Source organism: Cricetulus griseus, chromosome 4 (genome assembly GCF_003668045.3).
Source record: "Cricetulus griseus strain 17A/GY chromosome 4, alternate assembly CriGri-PICRH-1.0, whole genome shotgun sequence".
Lineage (NCBI taxonomy): Eukaryota > Metazoa > Chordata > Mammalia > Rodentia > Cricetidae > Cricetulus > Cricetulus griseus.
In genome coordinates this window covers 56,537,560-56,555,910 of record NC_048597.1, presented here as the reverse complement: position 1 = coordinate 56,555,910, position 18,351 = coordinate 56,537,560, and the positions used below count along the sequence as shown (strand labels likewise).

Sequence of the window (18,351 nt, the reverse complement as noted above, 5' to 3'; positions counted from 1 at the left end):
ATTGACGGCGTAGACAGTGGTTAGCTAGCCATCAGTGATACCGTCACATGATATGCAAGTTGCGGATAACAGGTAGGCCTGTGGTTTAATGAAGTTTCTTGGGCTTAGGTTTACAAAATGCAATTACTCTTTCAATGTTGACTCAACAGGTTGCCTGCTGATTAACAGAAACTGTAAACTGTAAACAATGAACTTTCACTTGTCTCTTATTTTGTTGTCAATGAGCTCTTATTTTTCTTTTTGTGACCCAGGGCTCCACTTGAGCCATCATCTGTGTTATCACTGCCACCAAGTCACAATCAGGTAAGTTTTTTTTATCAACTAGATTTTGTTCTTTTGTTTGATTTTTTTTTTTTTTTTTTGAGATAGAGTTTCTATCTATGTAGCCCTGGTTGTCCTGGAACTCACTCTGTAGACAAGGCTGGCCTCAAATTCACAGATATCTGCCTGCTTCTACCTTCTGAGTGCTGGGACTAAAGGCATTTGCCACCACGTGGGTTCCTGGGATTGAACCCAGGTCATTAGGTTTTGGTGGCAAGCGCCTTTACTGGCTGGGCTTTCTTGTCAACCTATTTTTCTTTTATAATACTTAAACTGCCATTAATTGCAATATCTATAAGTCTTACTATTTGTCTTCTCAGTTCATATAGCATGTGGACATGATAGTTCCTGCTTTCATACATACAACAACAGTGAATTTTTTTTTAAATGTTAGTTATGCAAAGTAAAACTTGAGTTAGCAGCATTCTTTATATTCATATAGGTTACTGACGTGTTGACCCTTATCCTCACTTGTATGTCCAAAATGAAACCTCTCTTGCAGCTTTCGAATTCAGACTTGGAGCTTAATCAGAGGAGAGGACAGTTGATCGAATGCACTCGGAGAGAGGCACAGCTTGCAGCCCTGCAGTACGAGGAGGAGAAAATACGGACCAAGCAGATTCAGAGAGGTGCTGTTCTGGACTTTGTCAAAGTAAGTCCTTTACCGTCATTGACAGATACTCTTGAAGTTAGGAGAAGTAAATGTAAATTCTTTTTGCCAAGACTGTCAGTTATTGTTGCATTAATTAAAGGACCAATTGTTTCTCTCATAAGGAATCTCAACTAAAGATAGAGTGACTGGGCTGGAGAGATGGCTTAGGGGTTAAGAGCACTGCCCATTCTTCCAGAGGTCCTGAGTCCAATTCCCAGCAACTACATGGTGGCTCACAACCACCTTGAATGAGATCTGGTGCCCTCTGCTGGCATGCAGGCAGAAGACTGTATACATAATAAATAAATTAAATCTTAAAAAAAAAAAAAAAAAGAGTGACTGTCTCCTATAGCCGTAGTTGTGACTGATTCTAAACCAGTAGAAACCATTACCTTGACCACCTTACTATGGGGCTGCTGGCTCTCCCATCTCAGGTGTGGTAAAGATCATAAAAGCAGCAGAACCATGTGAATGTCAAACTGTTATCATCCAAACCTGTCTCCAGATTTTTCCTATAGGAAATGCTGTTGGCAAGGCTTCATTCTTTCATGGTCTTTGATTCTTTCCTTCCTTCCTGTTAACATGCCTGCTCGATAAGGACACCATTACTGTTTCTTCCATGGATATTTTATAGCATCTGTAGTGCAGGTTGAGAACTATGGAAAACAAATGTTGATTGTATGGTTTGCTTTTTCATTTTGAAATCATCTTGGAATTATTAAGTGATAAATAATAGGTATTTATAATTTTGTTCACATATATGTCTCTCTCATTCATTTGCAAACTTTAAGACAGGAACTGTGTGTTTTGCTCACTAGAGCTTAGCAGGTTTGAGACTGTAGAAAAACTCAGAGACTTGTTTAATGAGTCATTCTTGCCTAGAAAAGTTTCTCTCCTGTGTTTTAAGATTTTAGACTGAGACCATCTTTTGAAAGTACTCTCTGCTTTTTTGTTCTACTGTTTATGTGAATCCTTCCTTTATATTTCTTTTTTGTGTGTTTTGCCTGCATGTATGTATGTGTGTGTGTACTGCATGCATGCCTGGGTCCCTTGGATGTAAGAAGGTTTCAGACCCTTTGGAACAGAGTTCTAGGCGACCATGTGGTTACTGGAACCAAACCCAGATCCCCTGCAAGAACAAGTGCTCTTAACCACTGTGCCATCTCTCCAGCCCTGTATTCATCTCTCCCCATGCTACACCCTCTCAGCTATTTCAGCCCTGTGATGACCATGGTCCTCCTCCTCATTGGAGTCCTCTTTAGTGGAACCACTGCCTATTGCTTCTGACAAAATGTAGAAAAATCATCTGACCAGTGACAAAAGCTAAATCAGCATTCCTAGAAACAAGTTTCTAGAAGTCTGAAAAGTGATCTCAACCAGGCTTATCACCTCCCAGCACCTCTCTTCCTCTCTTCATCCTGAGATGTCTCCTCCTTTTGTGCCTTATCTCTGAGAATGTAGGTGGCTAAAATGTTTGTTTATCTAAAATGTCTTTTACCTCCTGTCATGATTTTGCTTAAATCATCTATTGCTATACACTGTTTCCCCTAATTTGTCAAGCATTGCCCTCTTCCATAAGTCTTTACTTGATTTATTACCAAATAAAGACTTAAAACATAGTCAAGACTGTCTGTCCATCTGTTTCATATTTATAGTAGGGAAGATGAGAGTGTTTGTGTTTCACAAATGAAGCTGCAATACAGAAGTGAAGCACTGGTCCCACATATAGTAGGCTAATTGTGCTCAGAAGACAAACCTGGGTCTCCTAAAGCCTTACTTGATCCACATCATTCACTGATTTGATGGGACGTGAGTGAGTGCTGGTGATGTGCCTGTAAAGGTAAATAATACACAAGGCTCAATTTAATTAGGTTTTGTCAGGAACGGTGAGTAAGGAAGTAAAAGAAAACAGCTTAGAATGAAAGCGCTTGTTTTATACCAAGGCAAAGAAGAAGCATATCATCAGAAATGACCTTCGAAGGACATATGTTATCCTAGGAACCGGTCTGTGGCATTATAGGTTGAGAGAATGTGGGTGGTTTAGGAGCTAGGAATGCTCTTCCATAATTTATATGCTTGACATAATGGCTCTTGAGGAAAATAGCATCTAGTTTAGAATTTGGTTTGAGACAGCAAAAGCCAGTGAATTGATGAGATGGTGAAGATGGCATGGTAACAATAACACTTACAAAATTCAATGAATGCTTTCTACATATCAAACGTTTTAAGCAGTTTCTTTGTCTCCATCCCAGTCCCTATCCCCGTTCCCTTCCCCAGCCCCACCCCCGTTTGTTTTGGTTTTGTTTTTTTAAGACAGGGTTTCTCTGAGGTGTAGCCTTGGCTGTCCTGGAACTAGCTCTGTAGACCAGGCTGGCCTGGAACTCAAGAGATCTGTTTGCCCCTGCCTCCCAACTGCTGGATTAAAGATACATGCCACCATGAAAAGAATTACCATCCTCTTTTTATAGATCAGAAAATTGAGGTGCATGAAGGAAAATAGCTTGCCTGAGGTGCTCAGCTAGTAATAGAGTGGGGAGTCTAATAAAGCCAGCTAGTCTGACCAGACTGCTGTCTGGCCTCTCAGTAATCCATAGTGACTAGTGTACCTCAGTTGCTATTGTTAGCTTATTTAGCTTGCCTTCTGTAGAAGCTTAACAGCTAGTAGGAGTTAAATAGTCATACTATCGGATTGAGCAAAATAATTTCCCAAGAGTTTGATCTGTTAAGCAGAAGAAAGAAATTAAGAAATTAGAAGTTCTTAGTGGGGGGGGGGGAGAGACACGACGACACGACGACATGAGAAGAAAGATCCTTCTGAAAAATCCATTTTCTCTTGTTAGAACAATCTGGAAAGAAACAAAAGGAGAAAATGGTACAGAAAGTAATTGCAGTAATTAGACTGGTATAATATGAAGGTGTAATTTCTAAGCTTGGTTGGCAGTATTGCCAAGGAGATAGAAGCATTTGCGTTTGTGCCTACATGTGTCACACTGTGCTTTTCTGAGCTATTCTGTGCCCTCCATGTGTATGATATTTTTTTTGAAAGATTTTATTTATTATGTATACAGCATTCTGCTTCCACGTACATCCGCACACCAAAAGAGAGCACCAGATCTCATAATGGATGGTTGTGAGCCACCACCTGGTTGCCGGGAACCGAACTCAGGACCTCTGGAAGAGCAGCTGGTGCTCTTAACCTCTGAGCCATCTCTCCAGCCCCCCATGTGTATCATATTAAACTTAAAAGTCTATTATTAATTTTAATATTGCCATGGCAGGCACTGTGCCCTTTGTAAATTAAGCATATGAGAAATTTCTAAATCGATGAGTGCTGAACAATGAATAAATCATTAAAGATAAATGCAGAAAGAAATATGTAAAGCCATTTGAGTGAATGAGTTCATGAGAATATTCATGAGATATGAATGTATATGTGTAGTTTTTAGTTTTTTCTATTTAAAAAATATAAAAGTAGGATACTTATATCATACTTATAAAAGTATGATAGTATAGTTTGTTGCTGTTCTTCATTTAAACCAAAATGTTTAAAACAGGCTCCAAAGCTACACAGAGAAACCCTGTCTGGAAAAACAAACAAACAAACAAAAACAAAAAACAGGATCATACTCTCCTTAATTAGTAAATACAAGAAATAAATAGATGTGATCTATTTGATTAATGTATAAGTTCCAGCAGTTGAGATTCTAACTAGCTTCCTCTTTCTGGGCATATAGCAAAAAGCGTCACAAAGTCCACAGAAACAGCAACCCCCTGGAGATGGTGAGGTAAGGCCATATAATTACTTTTTCTTGGAATTTATTATTTTTGGAATGGAAATGAAATGTTTGACATATGATTATCATGTTTTCAGTAATCAAAGTTTTTAAATGATCAATAAATACTTTCTTTGGCTGGTGTAGTGACACATGCCCATAATCTCATCATCTGGCAGGCAGAGGCGGGAGGCTAAAGAGTTCAAGACTAGCCTGGGCTACATAGTGAATTTCTGGCTTGCCTGAACTATGTAGAGGAACCTCCATCTCAAACCAACCTGCTTCCCAAAATTGTCTTTTTTCCCCACCACAGAATTCTGTATACTGCCAGGCAGTGGTGGCACACTCATTTAATCCCAGCACTTGGGAGGCAGATGCAAGCAGATCTCTGTGAGTTCGAAGCCAGCCTGGCCTACAGAGTGTCAGGACAGGCTTCAAAGCTACACAGAGAAGCCCTGCCTCGAAAAACAAAAAATAAATAAATAAATAAATGAAATTCTACATAGGAAGAAAAATAAGGCACAGGATAAGGAAGGAGGTTATGAGAACATATATGTTAGGGCTGCCTAGACAACCATCTAGAGATTTTTTATGATAGCTAATGGTTTTGAAGCAAAGTTCTTAGTAACCATTTTGATTTACTTTTGTATAAACACTTTGTGTCGTGGGTATGAGACCTTAAAGTGTCATTCATGTATTTTCAGTTGTCCTTTCTTCAGAGTAATAATTATAAAACTTTTAACAACCAAAGTTTGATGAGCTTAATAAATTTTTTTACTTCAACATTTCTGTTTTTGTTTCTCTTTTCTTTTTTTTCCCCCTTGTTTGAAATGATGTCCCATGTAGCCCAGCCAGGACTCAAACTCACCATGTAAGGTGATGAACTTGAATTCTTGCTCCTCCTGTCCCCACTTCCCAAGTGTTTCCTGCCAATACAGCAGCTAACATTTCCTTACTTGTCTAAGAAAGGCAATGAAAAGATGCCTTGACTGGAAATCATAACTTTAGGTCTACTTTTAATTTGTCGTGGGTTTAGGAAATGTCCATAGATTCTTTATGCTGTAGTTGCATCAGTACTTCATTGTTCTCTTCTATAAGCAGAGTCATCCTGGTGCCTGAGTTTTAGAAGGTGTATAGGCAGTAAGGTCTCATTTGAAGTTGTTAAAGGTCTCTAGGAGGAAGTCAGGACTCAAAAATCAATCTACTGACTGTGATGTCATGAACTACAGGTGATGCATGTGGTCCTGTGTGTCAGCATCTTTGGAAATGTGCCTTCATATGTTGCTTTCCTGTGTATGTATTTGTGAAATGTGTCTCTTGTGTACATTGTTTGTTTTTGACATTGCTTCATTTTCTTCACCTTCCCAGTGTCCCTTCCCATCCAGAAGGTCTCAGCACACTGATGATAGTGCCTTGTTAGTGGTAAGAGAAATGTGCATAGTGGAGTTCATGTTGTTTCTAGCTGTTGTGCTTTCCCTCAGAATTGATGTAAATACCATAAAACATGATGGGCACCGTCACTAAATGCTTTACAAATAACCAGAACTGCCTCTTCCATTAACTTTGTGATCTAGCCAGGCTTCTAGAGTTTGACTCATGCACCTTCCCAGTGCTTCCCAGGGAAACATCTGCATTGAGAACCCTACTTGCTAAATTTATATGTGATGAGACATAATGTCATAATTAATTTTTAATGTCTTTTCTAATTTTGAGGACATCTTATTAATCATTAATTTGGCTCATGAGTCACCCTTGTGTGTTAAGTGGAGTCCCACACTCCATGACACTAATTATATGTGGCAACCTATTTGGTTTTTGTTGTTTTCATTTTTACAGAATATCCTTCCACCCCCTTGTAGTATCACACATGCTCACTGGCACTGGAAAAACCCACTGGGTGTAGAAGTGGGAACAAAAGCTTTATCTCCAAGCTTAAAGTTTAAATAGTTACTTATATTTGAAGATTGTTCTTCCACGCTCATTTTTAACTCAGGAATACATTAACTATAGTACTGTCCGCTAATGATTTTGAATACTACTGTGCTTTATTGCCTGTTGCTTCATCCACCTACAGTGAATGGAACAGGAAGGCTTTCTTTCAAGTTTTTTATGTCAGTCTTCGAAGAGAATTCTAACCATTTACAAAATTGCTTTTCCCATCATGTTTTATGGTTTTATTTTATAGTAAAAATTCCATGTCTGCAGCAACTCCTCTCTCAATTACTAGAAACTGCCCTTGGTTTGTGCGGTGCAAATTATGGGCTTCGGTGTAAAGGTCTTTACAATGTAACTTGCGTTGTTGCTCACATTTCTCTGTATTCTGCCATCTTCATTTCTGTTAAGATGGATAAAATACATATTAACTGAGCAGTCTTAAAAGTGACCATGATGACGTGCCTCTGGAGTATTAGCAGAAATTAACTGCCACAAGGAGTGAAAACATAATTTATAGTGAGGATCTCTGATGCCAATTATTTCACTCAGTTCTCACAACTACCTTCAAAATTAAGGTTAAACTCATCGCTACTGATTTAGTGAGACAGAGAATGCCTTACCCAGGTGTGGCTTGTCCAAGGTTTTGACCTGCTAAATCCAGAGCTGGGTTGGAATCTACAAATCCAAGGCCTGTAGTAAATACCCATGCTGGATTGCCCTCCATGCTAAAGCTGAAGGCATGACAGGAAGCCAAAGATAAGATTTAATAGCACATAGAGTAAGTGATAAAACTCTGAGTGTCCAGATGTTTTGGTCAAATAAAAAGTAGAATTTGGAAAAACAATAATAGCAAAATGCCCTTATCATGAAGTCTGAAATAGCCGTTAGTCATTGTCAAAACAAAAATCTTGCATTTTGGCTGTTTGCCTGGTTTCCTGAATTAGGTGGCCTTGAAAACAAGTACTTTTGGCTGTTGTACTGTGCTTCTGTATTTCTAGCTCTTAGGAGGCAAGGCATAGGCAACAGGTTTGCCTCAAGTTCAAGGCCATCCTGGACTGCAAGCCTAGTTCAAAGCATGCTTAGACTGTGTGACAAGGCCCTCAAAAACACCCAAATAGCAGCACTCAGGAGGCAGAGGCAGGCGGATCTCTATGAGTTTGAGGCCAGCCTGATCTTCAAAGAGAGTTCCAGGACAGTCTCCAAACCTACAGAGAAACCCTGTCTCGAAAAACAAAAAACAAAAACAACACAAGCAAACAAACAAAAACCCAAACAAATAAAAGATAAAAGCAAAGTTTATACTTTTTTATATGATAAACAGCATCATGCCAGGTGGTGGTGGCACGTGCCTTTAATTCCAGCACTCGGGAGGCAAAGACAGTTGGATCTCTGTGAGTTCAGACCAGCCTGGTCTACAGAGTGAGTTCCAGTTCCAGGACAGGCTCCAAAGCTAAACAGAGGAACCCCATCTTGAAAATCAAAAAACAAAACAAAAACAAAAGCTAGGCAGTGGAGAAGTAGGCATTCAGGGTCATCTACCCTATGAGAGAGAGAAGTTTAAAGAGTCACATTTTAAATCTTATCTCTGATCTTCTCAGAATTGTTCTTCAAAGAGTTCATTTCATGCTGCTCTTAAAGTCTACATTTTAAAATATAGCCTGAATGAAGCTTTGTGTGTTCTGGCTACTCTGTCTCTATCCTTATCTCTGGGCTTTTTTTTTTTTTTTTTTTTTTTTAGGAAAAGCCCTGTCCTCAGATCTTTGTAATGCTATATTCTCTCTGCATGGACTGCTTTCTTCTCTACCTACACTCTTTGATTGATCCATACTCATTCTTCAAGGATCTGCTTAAGCATCCCATCTTTGAAACGGCTTTTCTGGGGCCAGAGAGATGGTTCAGCAGTTAAGAGCACTTGCTGCTCTGCAGATGACTCAAGTTCAGTTCCCAGCACCCACATGGTGGCTCACAGCTATCTGTGACTCCACTGCCAAAGGATATGATGCCCTCTTTTGACCTCCAGCAGGCATCAGGCTCACACGTGGTGCATATGGTAGACACACACATTAAGGCAAAACAGCCATAAATCATTACAGAGAGAGAGTTGGTGAGGCACTGGGATCATGAGGAGATGTTTTAGTGGGTAAAGTACCTGCTTTGCATGCGTAAAGACCTGTGTATTATTCTAACACCCTCTTTAAGAAGCCTGGTATGGTGCTGCACACTGTAATTGTAGTTCTGGGGCCATGCAGGTGGTTCCCTGGGGTCTGCTGACCAACTAGCCTGGCCTACTTGGCAAACTCAGTGAGGAAAGCACTTGTGCAAGGGTGAGGACCTGAGTTGGAGTCCCTGGGACCCATGTAACACTGGATACAGTAGTGCACCCGTAACCCCTGTGCTGCTGTGAATGCAGACAGACTCTCTGTGACCTGATTATGCAACAGCTGATGACAGAGAGACGCTGTCTCAAAACCGGAAGGAAGGTGAGAACCAAACCCTAAGGTTGTCCTCTGACTTTACCCATGCAGCGTGGTGCTGCTGCTCTCACACCTCCACACGTTTACAAACGGACACATCATACACATGAAGTTTTGTCTTGTTTTGTTTTGTATTTAAAGGTAAAGGAGTCAAATAAAAGTAAGATTACACTTTACCGTCCTTGAAATTGTGGTCATTTTGAGTTTCACAGATGAAGAGATGAAATGTGGGGTCATCTTTACAGTGTGAAGCAGAGCCCTAATGTCCTCCCTCTTCTCCAGTACAACTTGGATTAATATTGAAAAATATTTTGATTTATGCCAGCCCTGCTTCTTTAAAAATGAATTCTCTGATGATATTTATTTCCCTTTTTACAGAGCAATAGAAGACACATTAGTTTCAAAGCTATTTTGCTAAAATCATGATTTCGCCGGGTGGTGGTGGCACACGCCTTTAGTCCCAGCACTTGGGAGGCAGGCGGATCTCTGTGAGTTTGAGATCAGCCCAGCCTAGTCTACAAGAGCTAGTTCCAGGACAGCCTCCAAAGCTACAGAGAAACCCTGTCTCGAAAAAACCAAAAAAAAAAAAAAAAAAAAAAAGAAAGAAAAACAGAAAAAGCCTCTTTTACAAGATGTCTGTATGGGAAACATGAGTTCTGAAACATTTGTTTGTCTTTATATTTTCTGTGACTTAGTAGCAGCTCTAAAACTAGAGTAATGCATCTTAATTTTAGATTAATGTGGTCTGAGGTCATTAGAGTATTCTGAATTGTATAGGTTCTGCTATGTAATGATTACATACATGATGCAGTTTTTCCAAAGCTTTTCTCTGTCAGCCGTATTAGTGTCTTAGTAAATAGTTTAAAAGTTGTTGATGGCCTTTCCTCTGCTCATTTTACTGCTTGACTTTGCCTGCCTGGCATTTGCTAACTCAGGTGCTGCCTTCTGTTTCTTCCTTGTTTGAAATTTAGTCGCTGTCAGGTATGGATGGAGTAAGCTGCGTGGATACCCTGCCTCATTCTTCTGCCTTCACACCTCTCAAGGTATCTCTTGGTGCACTAATGCACCAGGAAATTCCAGGAGCGGGGCAGGGAGTGTACAAGGGGGTCTTACATTTTCAATGGATTGAAGTAACAGCAAGGCACACTCAGATCTCCTGAAATACTTCCTAAGGTTAGGGAAGTATTAGCACTAGTTTCACCTGCCTTGGCAAGTTTTACAATGCCAGAGCTGCAATTCCAGGACATCCTTCCCCTTCTACAATTTCAGGGTCACCACACCAACATGCAGCTCCCACTAGTTTCTCATTTGGGTTGCTGTTGAATGCCTGGTTACCAAGTAGGTAATGTCCAGCTGCAGAACCATAGTTGCTGTAGGCAGGTTCCATTGTCACCAGCCATTGTACTTGGGCACAAAAGGGTTTGTGGGCATATGAGGTGGCAAGGAGCTGGGCTGTGCAGTGGTTAAAGAAGTGAGCATTTCTTTTTTAATTAGCTGAACTTTGTTTCCTTTTTGCAGATAAACTTTATATTCATTTAGTTATTGCTCCATTTTTACACTTTTGTCAATGGATTGAAAATGTTAGGACTTGAGCAGGTGTGGGTGGCACACTACTTTAATCCTAGCACTCTGGAGGCAGAGGCAGGCAGATCTCCATAAATTTGAGTGCAGCCTGATCTATACAGAGTTCCAAGAAAGCTCCTGCCACATAAAACCAAAAAGAAAATGTTAGTACTCGAATATTCTAGCAAATGTGTGTCATTTTCTGCATGTGCTTGTGCTGGTGGGTGGTGTTGTGGATTGAACCCCGACATGTTATATAAGCCATCTACTACTAAGCCACACCCCAGAAATTATCTATCATGTTTTAAATATATTTTAACAGAAATTAAGAAATGGTCATTATACTTTAAGGTTGCATTTTACTTTCTAAAGAAAAAAATGTACTTAAGAGACTATATTAGAGCTGGGAAGTGGTGGCGCATGCCTTTAATACCAGCTCTCAGGAGGCAAAGGCAGCCAGATTTCGGTGAGTTTGAGGACAGCCAGGACTGTTACACAGAGAAACTCTGTCTTGGGAAAAAACAAACAACAACAACAAAACCTATATTAGAGGGGCTGGAGAGGTGGCTCAGAGGTCAAGAGCACTGGCTGTTCTTCCAGAAGACATGGGTTCAATTCTCAGCACCCAGATGGCAGCTCATACCTGTCTGTAGCGCCAGTTCCAGGGCATACAACATCCTCACACAGACATGCATGCAGGCAAAACACATAATGCACATAAAATAAATAAACGATTTAAAAAAAAGAGAGAGAGACTATATTAGAAAGTAAGGTTTCTCTTTCTGGTGTATTTCTCAATAGTCGTTTTTGCTTTAGGATGGTCCTTTCCCACATTGTTTGGAGAGGTCAGTTAGGTCTTTAGAGAATGAATTACATAAATACAACTAAGCAAAAAAATTATCTTTTAAAGAAAAAGTAGATAATCAATCAGTTACACTAAACTTTCATTTCTAGACTTAGTTTTAAAGAAAAAGTTGCATGGCTTTCTTATATTCCCCAAGTTACTAAAATGTGGAAACTGTCCTTTCTTGGCTAGTAACTGTTGATATTATCTGTTTCTCCACAGAGTGATGACAGAGTTAATGTCACCTCAAGCTTTCCTACGACAGAGACAGGTAATAGAGACAAAAGTGCTATATCTAATGGTTTTGGAGGGAGTCCGAGGGAGGGGGAACCAGAGTCTTGTTATATGATCAAGGCTAGCCAGAACTTATGGTTGTCCTGCCTCATCCTCCCAAGTACTAGGATTACAGCAGGTACCTGTCACCAGGCTCACCACACCACAGTTATTCTTTACCAGGATTTCTTTGTGTGTGTGTGTGTGTGTGTGTGTGTGTGTGTGTGTGTGTGTGAGAGAGAGAGAGAGAGAGAGACAGAGAGAGACAGAGAGAGACAGAGAGAGACACAGAGAGAGACACAGAGACAGAGAGAGACACAGAGACAGACAGACAGAGAGACAGACAGAGACAGAGAGACAGACAGAGAGAGAGACAGACAGACATATATATACACAGACAAAGGCAGAGGTGACTGTCCCACATGACCCAGTCAGGCTTGTTACTTGGTGTAAAGATAAGGCAGAGTCCGAGTCTCCTGCTTCTGCCTCCAGCTGCAGAGCATTAGCTGTGTCACCACGCCTGGCTCTGATATTGCTGGGGAGCAAACTGATCAAACTCAGGGCTTTATGAATGCCAGGCAAACACTACCAACTAAGTCACAGCCCTAGCCCGCTTTAGGATTTCTTTTTTTAATAGTTAGCCATTTGGTAAGGAAAAATGAATGGGAATTATTAGGGCTATAGTATTGCTAGAGTATATTAACTTTTAACCTGCATTTGTTGATATACTAAAAATAACAACTTTTAAAATAAATAAGCAGCTTTTCTTTTATACATGAGAGTTTTTCATTAATGAATAGAATCATCATTTTATATCATTGTTTGATTTGTTTTTCCTTTTGTGCTGTTTATCAGATTTTTGTGACATTTGTCTACGTGGTCTTTGATTTGCTTCCCATTTCCTTTAACATCATCTTGCTTTTCCATGCTGATATAGTCCATCATTCCCCTGCATATTCTTTTCCTGCTGCCACCCAGAGAAATGAGCCCCAGCGCCCTGACAGCTTCCTTTTCCGAGCTGCTGTTAGGGCAGAGACTACTAAAGGTGAGTGGTGGCGGTTTTACAGGCATGGCAGAGAGGGGGGCCTTACACAGTGACCTGACCACTTACATGCTTTCAGCTGCACACCTAACTGCATCTGGCAAAAGTTAGCTCTGCAGGTGTATGTAACCTCACTGTCATTAAATCAGGAGCATCTAGGGTTTTTTGTTTGGATTTGAAACTTTCTTAGTACCATTTAAAATATATTTTATAATGTTTCAACTGTGCATCATGGGTACATACCTAGAATCCCTGCATTTAGAAGGCTGAGGCAGAATTGATTTTAAGGCTAGCCCAGGCTATATCACAAGATCCTGTCTCAAAAGCCAAAACCAAAAACAGATTGAACAAATAAATTAAAGAACATTCTTCCCTTACTATGAACTCTTTCTCAGATCTTTCTGTATTGACAAACTATTGAACTTTTATGTCCCTATTAGCAGCAGTTTTACTTTGAGAAATATGCACTTGTGTAGAACAAAAGATAGATATAAAAACATTCATAGCAACATTATTTATAATGGCTCTAAATTGAATGTTCACAAGTAGAAAGGGGGTGAACATTGATGTATCTTTATAATGAAATGTCATAAAAGTAATGAAAATGATACTTACAACAGTACTGATATATCTAGAATGTACAGTTCTGATAAATATCTTTAGTGTTGATGAAAACAAGCCATAAAGAATACATACAGTATGGTTTAATCTATAGACAATTCTCAAAAATGAACAAAATAAATCTTTGGCGCTTAAAGTGAGGATACTGATACTCGGTGCTCTAATGGGCAGAGAACATACAAGCGGCTTTGAGGTACTGGTAAATCTCACTTGTAGCATTTAGCCATTTCATTTTGTGAGGATAATTTATTGGCATCTATTTAGAACTGGGTAATTTTACATATATGTTGTATTTTTTCAATAAAAACATTTGTAAATAGATGTAATTCAAACTGCCATTATAATTGTATATTTGAAATTTTTTTTTTTTTTTCGAGACAGGGTTTCTCTGTGGCTTTGGAGGCTGTCCTGGAACTAGCTCTTGTAGACCAGGCTGGTCTTGAACTCACAGAGATCCACCTGCCTCTGCCTCCCGAGTGCTAGGATTAAAGGCGTGAAATTTCTTATTTTATTTTATTTATTTTATTTTTTTTGAGCCTATCCTGGCACTTGCTCTGGAGACCAGGCTGGCCTCGAACTCACAGAGATCCGACTGCCTCTGCCTCCCGAGTGCTGGGTTTAAAGGCGTGCACCACCAACACCTGGCTGAATCCCCTGGAACTGGAGTTAGAAGTATGAGCCACCATGTGGGTGCTGGGAAGTGAAACTTGGGTCCTCTATTGACAAGATAGGCAAGTTCTCTTAGCCACTGAGCCGTCTCCCAGCGCCAGATGACAATGCTTTTAAAACGTTATCTAGAAAGTAGAAAGCACTGCAGTGGCAAGGATACTTGCCAGACAAATGTATTTTCCCAGCACTGGTAGCTGACCTTCCCATCATCTCACGTGTTTTCCAGCTTGTGCCTCACCCCTGCTGTCTTCTGCACCTGCAACTGGACCTGCAGATCCTGTAACAAGACAGAGAGAAGAGGAGCTGAAATTAATAGATCAACTACGCAAAGTGTGTACATTATCTTTGGCAGTGCCATTTCTATATTTCATAGCCTTTTGTTTACATGCTCCCTTCTACCACTACCATAAAGTCAGTCCATTGTTTGCTGTATTTTATGATGATGTAAGAAATTTTACTATTGAGGAAAAATTCCTTTAAACTTTTTATTGAGAAAATTAGATGAATAATTTTAAAAGCTCACATCATAGCCATGTTCATTTTCGTTTTTTCTGTTTTCTGTTTTGCACCATGTTAAAAGGAGTAGTTACAGTGTGTAAGTGCCAGATGTGGCATGGTGGTCCACACATGTAACCACTTGGTACTCTGAAGTAACAGGATCACCAGTTCAAGACCAGACTATGCTACATAGTGAGACCCTTCCTTAAAAGAGAGAGGGTTTGTGTGCATAGGCACATTCTCAAACCATATATATTGAGGAATTAGAATTGAACAAGAATCCAGTTTGGTTTCGTTTTTGTTTTTTGAGACAAGTTCTCACTGTGTCACTCAGGCTGGCCTTGATCTCTCAGTCTTCCTCCCTGTGCCTCTCTGGTCTGGAATCACAGGCATACACCACCATGCCCAGAGTTAGTGGTTTCCCAAGTCATAAAATGATAGTTATTTCTTTTGTGCTTTATATCACTTTGACCTGGCTACAATGCATACACTCTATCTCTTTAAGTTACTGAGCTGAGTTAGAGGAAATGGGGACTGGAGTGTCCAAGTTATTTCCTTTTTTTCTGGAGTCTGTTTTGTTTTGGCTTTGTTGTTTTTGTTTTGAGACAAGGTCTTATTTTATGGCCCTGGCCAGCCTGGAAGTCACGGTGTCACCCAGGTGGGCATCAAACTTGCTGTAGTCCTTCTGCTCACCAAGCATCCTAAATGCTGGAGTTACAGGCATATGTCACCATATCCAGTTTTTTGTTTTTTTTTTTTTTCTGGATGTCTAACTAGATATATTCCATTGACTTGCTTTTATATCCTGTATAATAATCACTCTTCAATTAATGCATGACATTTCCTGTCCTTGCAGCATATTGAGTACCGGTTAAAAGTATCTCTGCCCTGTGATCTTGGAGCAGCTCTAACTGATGGTGTTGTACTTTGCCACTTGGCCAATCATGTTCGGCCTCGATCTGTCCCAAGCATTCATGTCCCATCTCCAGCCGTGGTAAGTTGTAGTGCCAGACAACATTGACTATTCATGACTGCTTTTTAGTTCAGTGGAGTCATTGTGCTAGAAACTAGCAGTGCAGAAACAAAGGGCCCAGTCTCCACCTTCCTGCTCTCACTTACAGCGTGCATTGACTATTGTAAGAGGTGTGTAAGAAGTGTGCTGTGGGGATACCAAAAGAAAACTGGTTAACTCTGCCTAGAAAATTCAGAGAAAACTTCTAGAGAAGAAATTGAACTAATTCAGTTATGAAGTATAGGAAGGAATTGGCCAGGCGTTGGTGGCACAGGCCTTTAATCCCAGCACTCAGGAGGCAGAGGTGGGTCTCTGTGAGTTCGAGACCAGCCTGGTCTACAAGAGCTAGTTCCAGGAGAGCCTCCAGAGCCACAGAGAAACCCTGTCTCGAAAAAAAAAGGGGGGGGGAGGAATTGGCCAGCTAGCAACTTAAATGAAGGAATTGTTCAGTTGCTGAGAATAGATCACGCACAGGGTGAATGTGTGGGTATAGGTGGCAGTGGGTGAAGCTGCCAGTTAGCCTAGGCTGTGTTTTAGAGGCTGTAAAACATGTCTCCAAGTTAGAGGTTTGTAGTAGTGTAAATAGGGGGAGATATTAGAAATGCTTGTTGAGTGTTCAACAGGCATAGTAGTATGATGCACACTGTTAGATCATCATTAGGAAGGGCTGGCAAGATGGCTCAGCAAATAAAGATTCTTGGCACCAAGCCTCACAGCCTGGATTGTAGTCTGATGCAGTAGAAATCAATCAAGCGTAAAGAGCTCTTTGAACTTTCCTGTCCATTTCTGGTTAACAATTTTTTGACCTTACCCTTGGCTCCAGGCTGGAGCCAGGCTTATGACTTGTGTCTACAGACTGGCCGCTCTGTCGGCAGAATCCTGCCAGACTTTGAGTTCATTTACTGTCTTACCTCTTGTGGAATCAGGAAATATATCACTAAGAAGCATTCTCCTTGAAAGTCTTATCACTTAAGAACCAGACATTTTAAACATCAGGTTTTATCCCAATATCATGCTGCTTGAGGAAAGTTTAGATTCACCTTTGGTAAACAGTGGTATAGGGCCTGGAGCATGACTCAAAAGGTGAAGAGCACTGTGCTCTTGCAGGGGACCTGGGTTGGATTGACAGCACCCACATGGTGGCTCACAACCATCCATTAACTTCAGTTACAGGGACCTAATGCCTTCTTCTGACTTCTGTGGACAAAACATCCAAACACATAAAATAAAATAATCTAAAAAAAAGTTTAAAATAAAGGCAGTGATAACAGAAGTAAGGGTTGGGAACCAAGGACCACAGGAAAAAAATATATCACTGTCTAAAGAGGGGAATCGGGGTCTACCCAGGAATATCCAGTTTTGAACTACCTAATTTTTCTCCTTTGGTTCTAAGTGGAGGAATTAAGCTATTTGCTCAAAACAGGTATGCAGACTTGCTAAAACCTGAGGAATATACTTCCTCTTAGAAGTTGGATCAGGGCCTATGGACATTAGCTTTTACATTTTTAGTCATCCTCCTTTTTCTAGGATTATTTTTTATTTTTTTAATTACATATATGTGTATATCTGAATATGGGTCTATACATATGACTGCTCTTCCAGCAGAGTCTAGATGGGGGTGTCAGATCCCATGGAGCTGGACTTCAGGTGGTTGTGAGCTGCCATGTGGTTGTTGGGAATCGAACTCTGGACCTCTGGAAAAGCAATATTCACTTTATCTTCTGAGACACCTCTCCAGTCCTTAACATAGCTTTCTTAAAATGAGATTGCTTTGCTATATATGCTTATTAATGCTTTAGGTATAATTTAAAGGAGTTCCTTATATTTTAAGAAAAATTTTTTAGCCAGGTGGAGGTGATGCACACTTTAATTCCTAGCACTTGGGAGGCAGAGGCAGGCAGATCTTCATGCTTTCAAGATCAGTCTGGTCTACAAAGTGAGTTCCAGGACAGCCAGGGCTACATAGAGAAACCCTATCTTGGAAAATAAAATGTTTTTAAAATTTGTGGATGCATCTGTGTTTGTGCACATGTACGCATATGCTTAAAATAGTTTGTGTGTGGAGCTGGAGAGATGGCTTACAGGTTAAGAGCACCGACTGCTCTTCCAGAGGTCCTGAGTTCAATTCCCAGCAACCACATGGTGGCTCACAACCATCCATTATGAGATCTGGTGCCCTCTTCTGGTGTGCAGATATACATGGAAGCAGAATGTTGTATATATAATAAATAAATAAAATCTAAAAAGAAAAAAAATAGTTTTGTGTATCACATGTGTACAGGAGTTCATGGAAGCCAAAAAAGGGCATTGGATTCCCTGGAACTAAAGTTAACAGTGTCTGTAAGCTGTCATATGGGTACTGTGAACCCAATCATTCCAGCCCCATACTTTAAATGAAATTTTTAATGAAAACAAATTTTAAAAATACAGTTTTTGAGCCAAGTGTGGTAATGCACACTTTTAATCCTAGCCCTTGGAAGGTAGAAGCAGGTAGAGCACTATGATTTCAAGGCCAGTCTGGTCAGTTCAGACCAGCCAGGGCTGCATAGTGAGACCCGTCTCAAAAACAAATATTAAGTTTTGGGCTGGTGACATGGTTCAACAGGTAGAGTTTGCCACATGAGACTGACTACTAGAGTTGGATCCTGGAATGCACATTAAGGGAGAAGGAATG

General features: G+C 40.3%; 1 protein-coding gene across 7 annotated transcripts in view; it reads left to right on the top strand.

Annotated features, from left to right (window-relative positions):
* Lrch3 (leucine rich repeats and calponin homology domain containing 3) overlaps positions 1–18,351 on the top strand; it is a 96,890-nt gene that overhangs the window by 64,508 nt on the left and 14,031 nt on the right. For 2 of the 7 annotated variants that reach the window (XM_027412819.2, XM_027412824.2), the window contains exons 11-19: positions 252–303; positions 824–973; positions 4,708–4,758; positions 6,115–6,168; positions 10,127–10,198; positions 11,785–11,833; positions 12,773–12,880; positions 14,394–14,497; positions 15,522–15,659. In XM_027412819.2, the coding sequence (XP_027268620.1) occupies positions 252–303; positions 824–973; positions 4,708–4,758; positions 6,115–6,168; positions 10,127–10,198; positions 11,785–11,833; positions 12,773–12,880; positions 14,394–14,497; positions 15,522–15,659 (778 nt within the window). The remainder of the gene's footprint in view (positions 1–251; positions 304–823; positions 974–4,707; positions 4,759–6,114; positions 6,169–10,126; positions 10,199–11,784; positions 11,834–12,772; positions 12,881–14,393; positions 14,498–15,521; positions 15,660–18,351) is intronic. The other 5 variants (XM_035444622.1, XM_027412822.2, XM_035444623.1 and 2 more) reach the window with 5 other exon arrangements.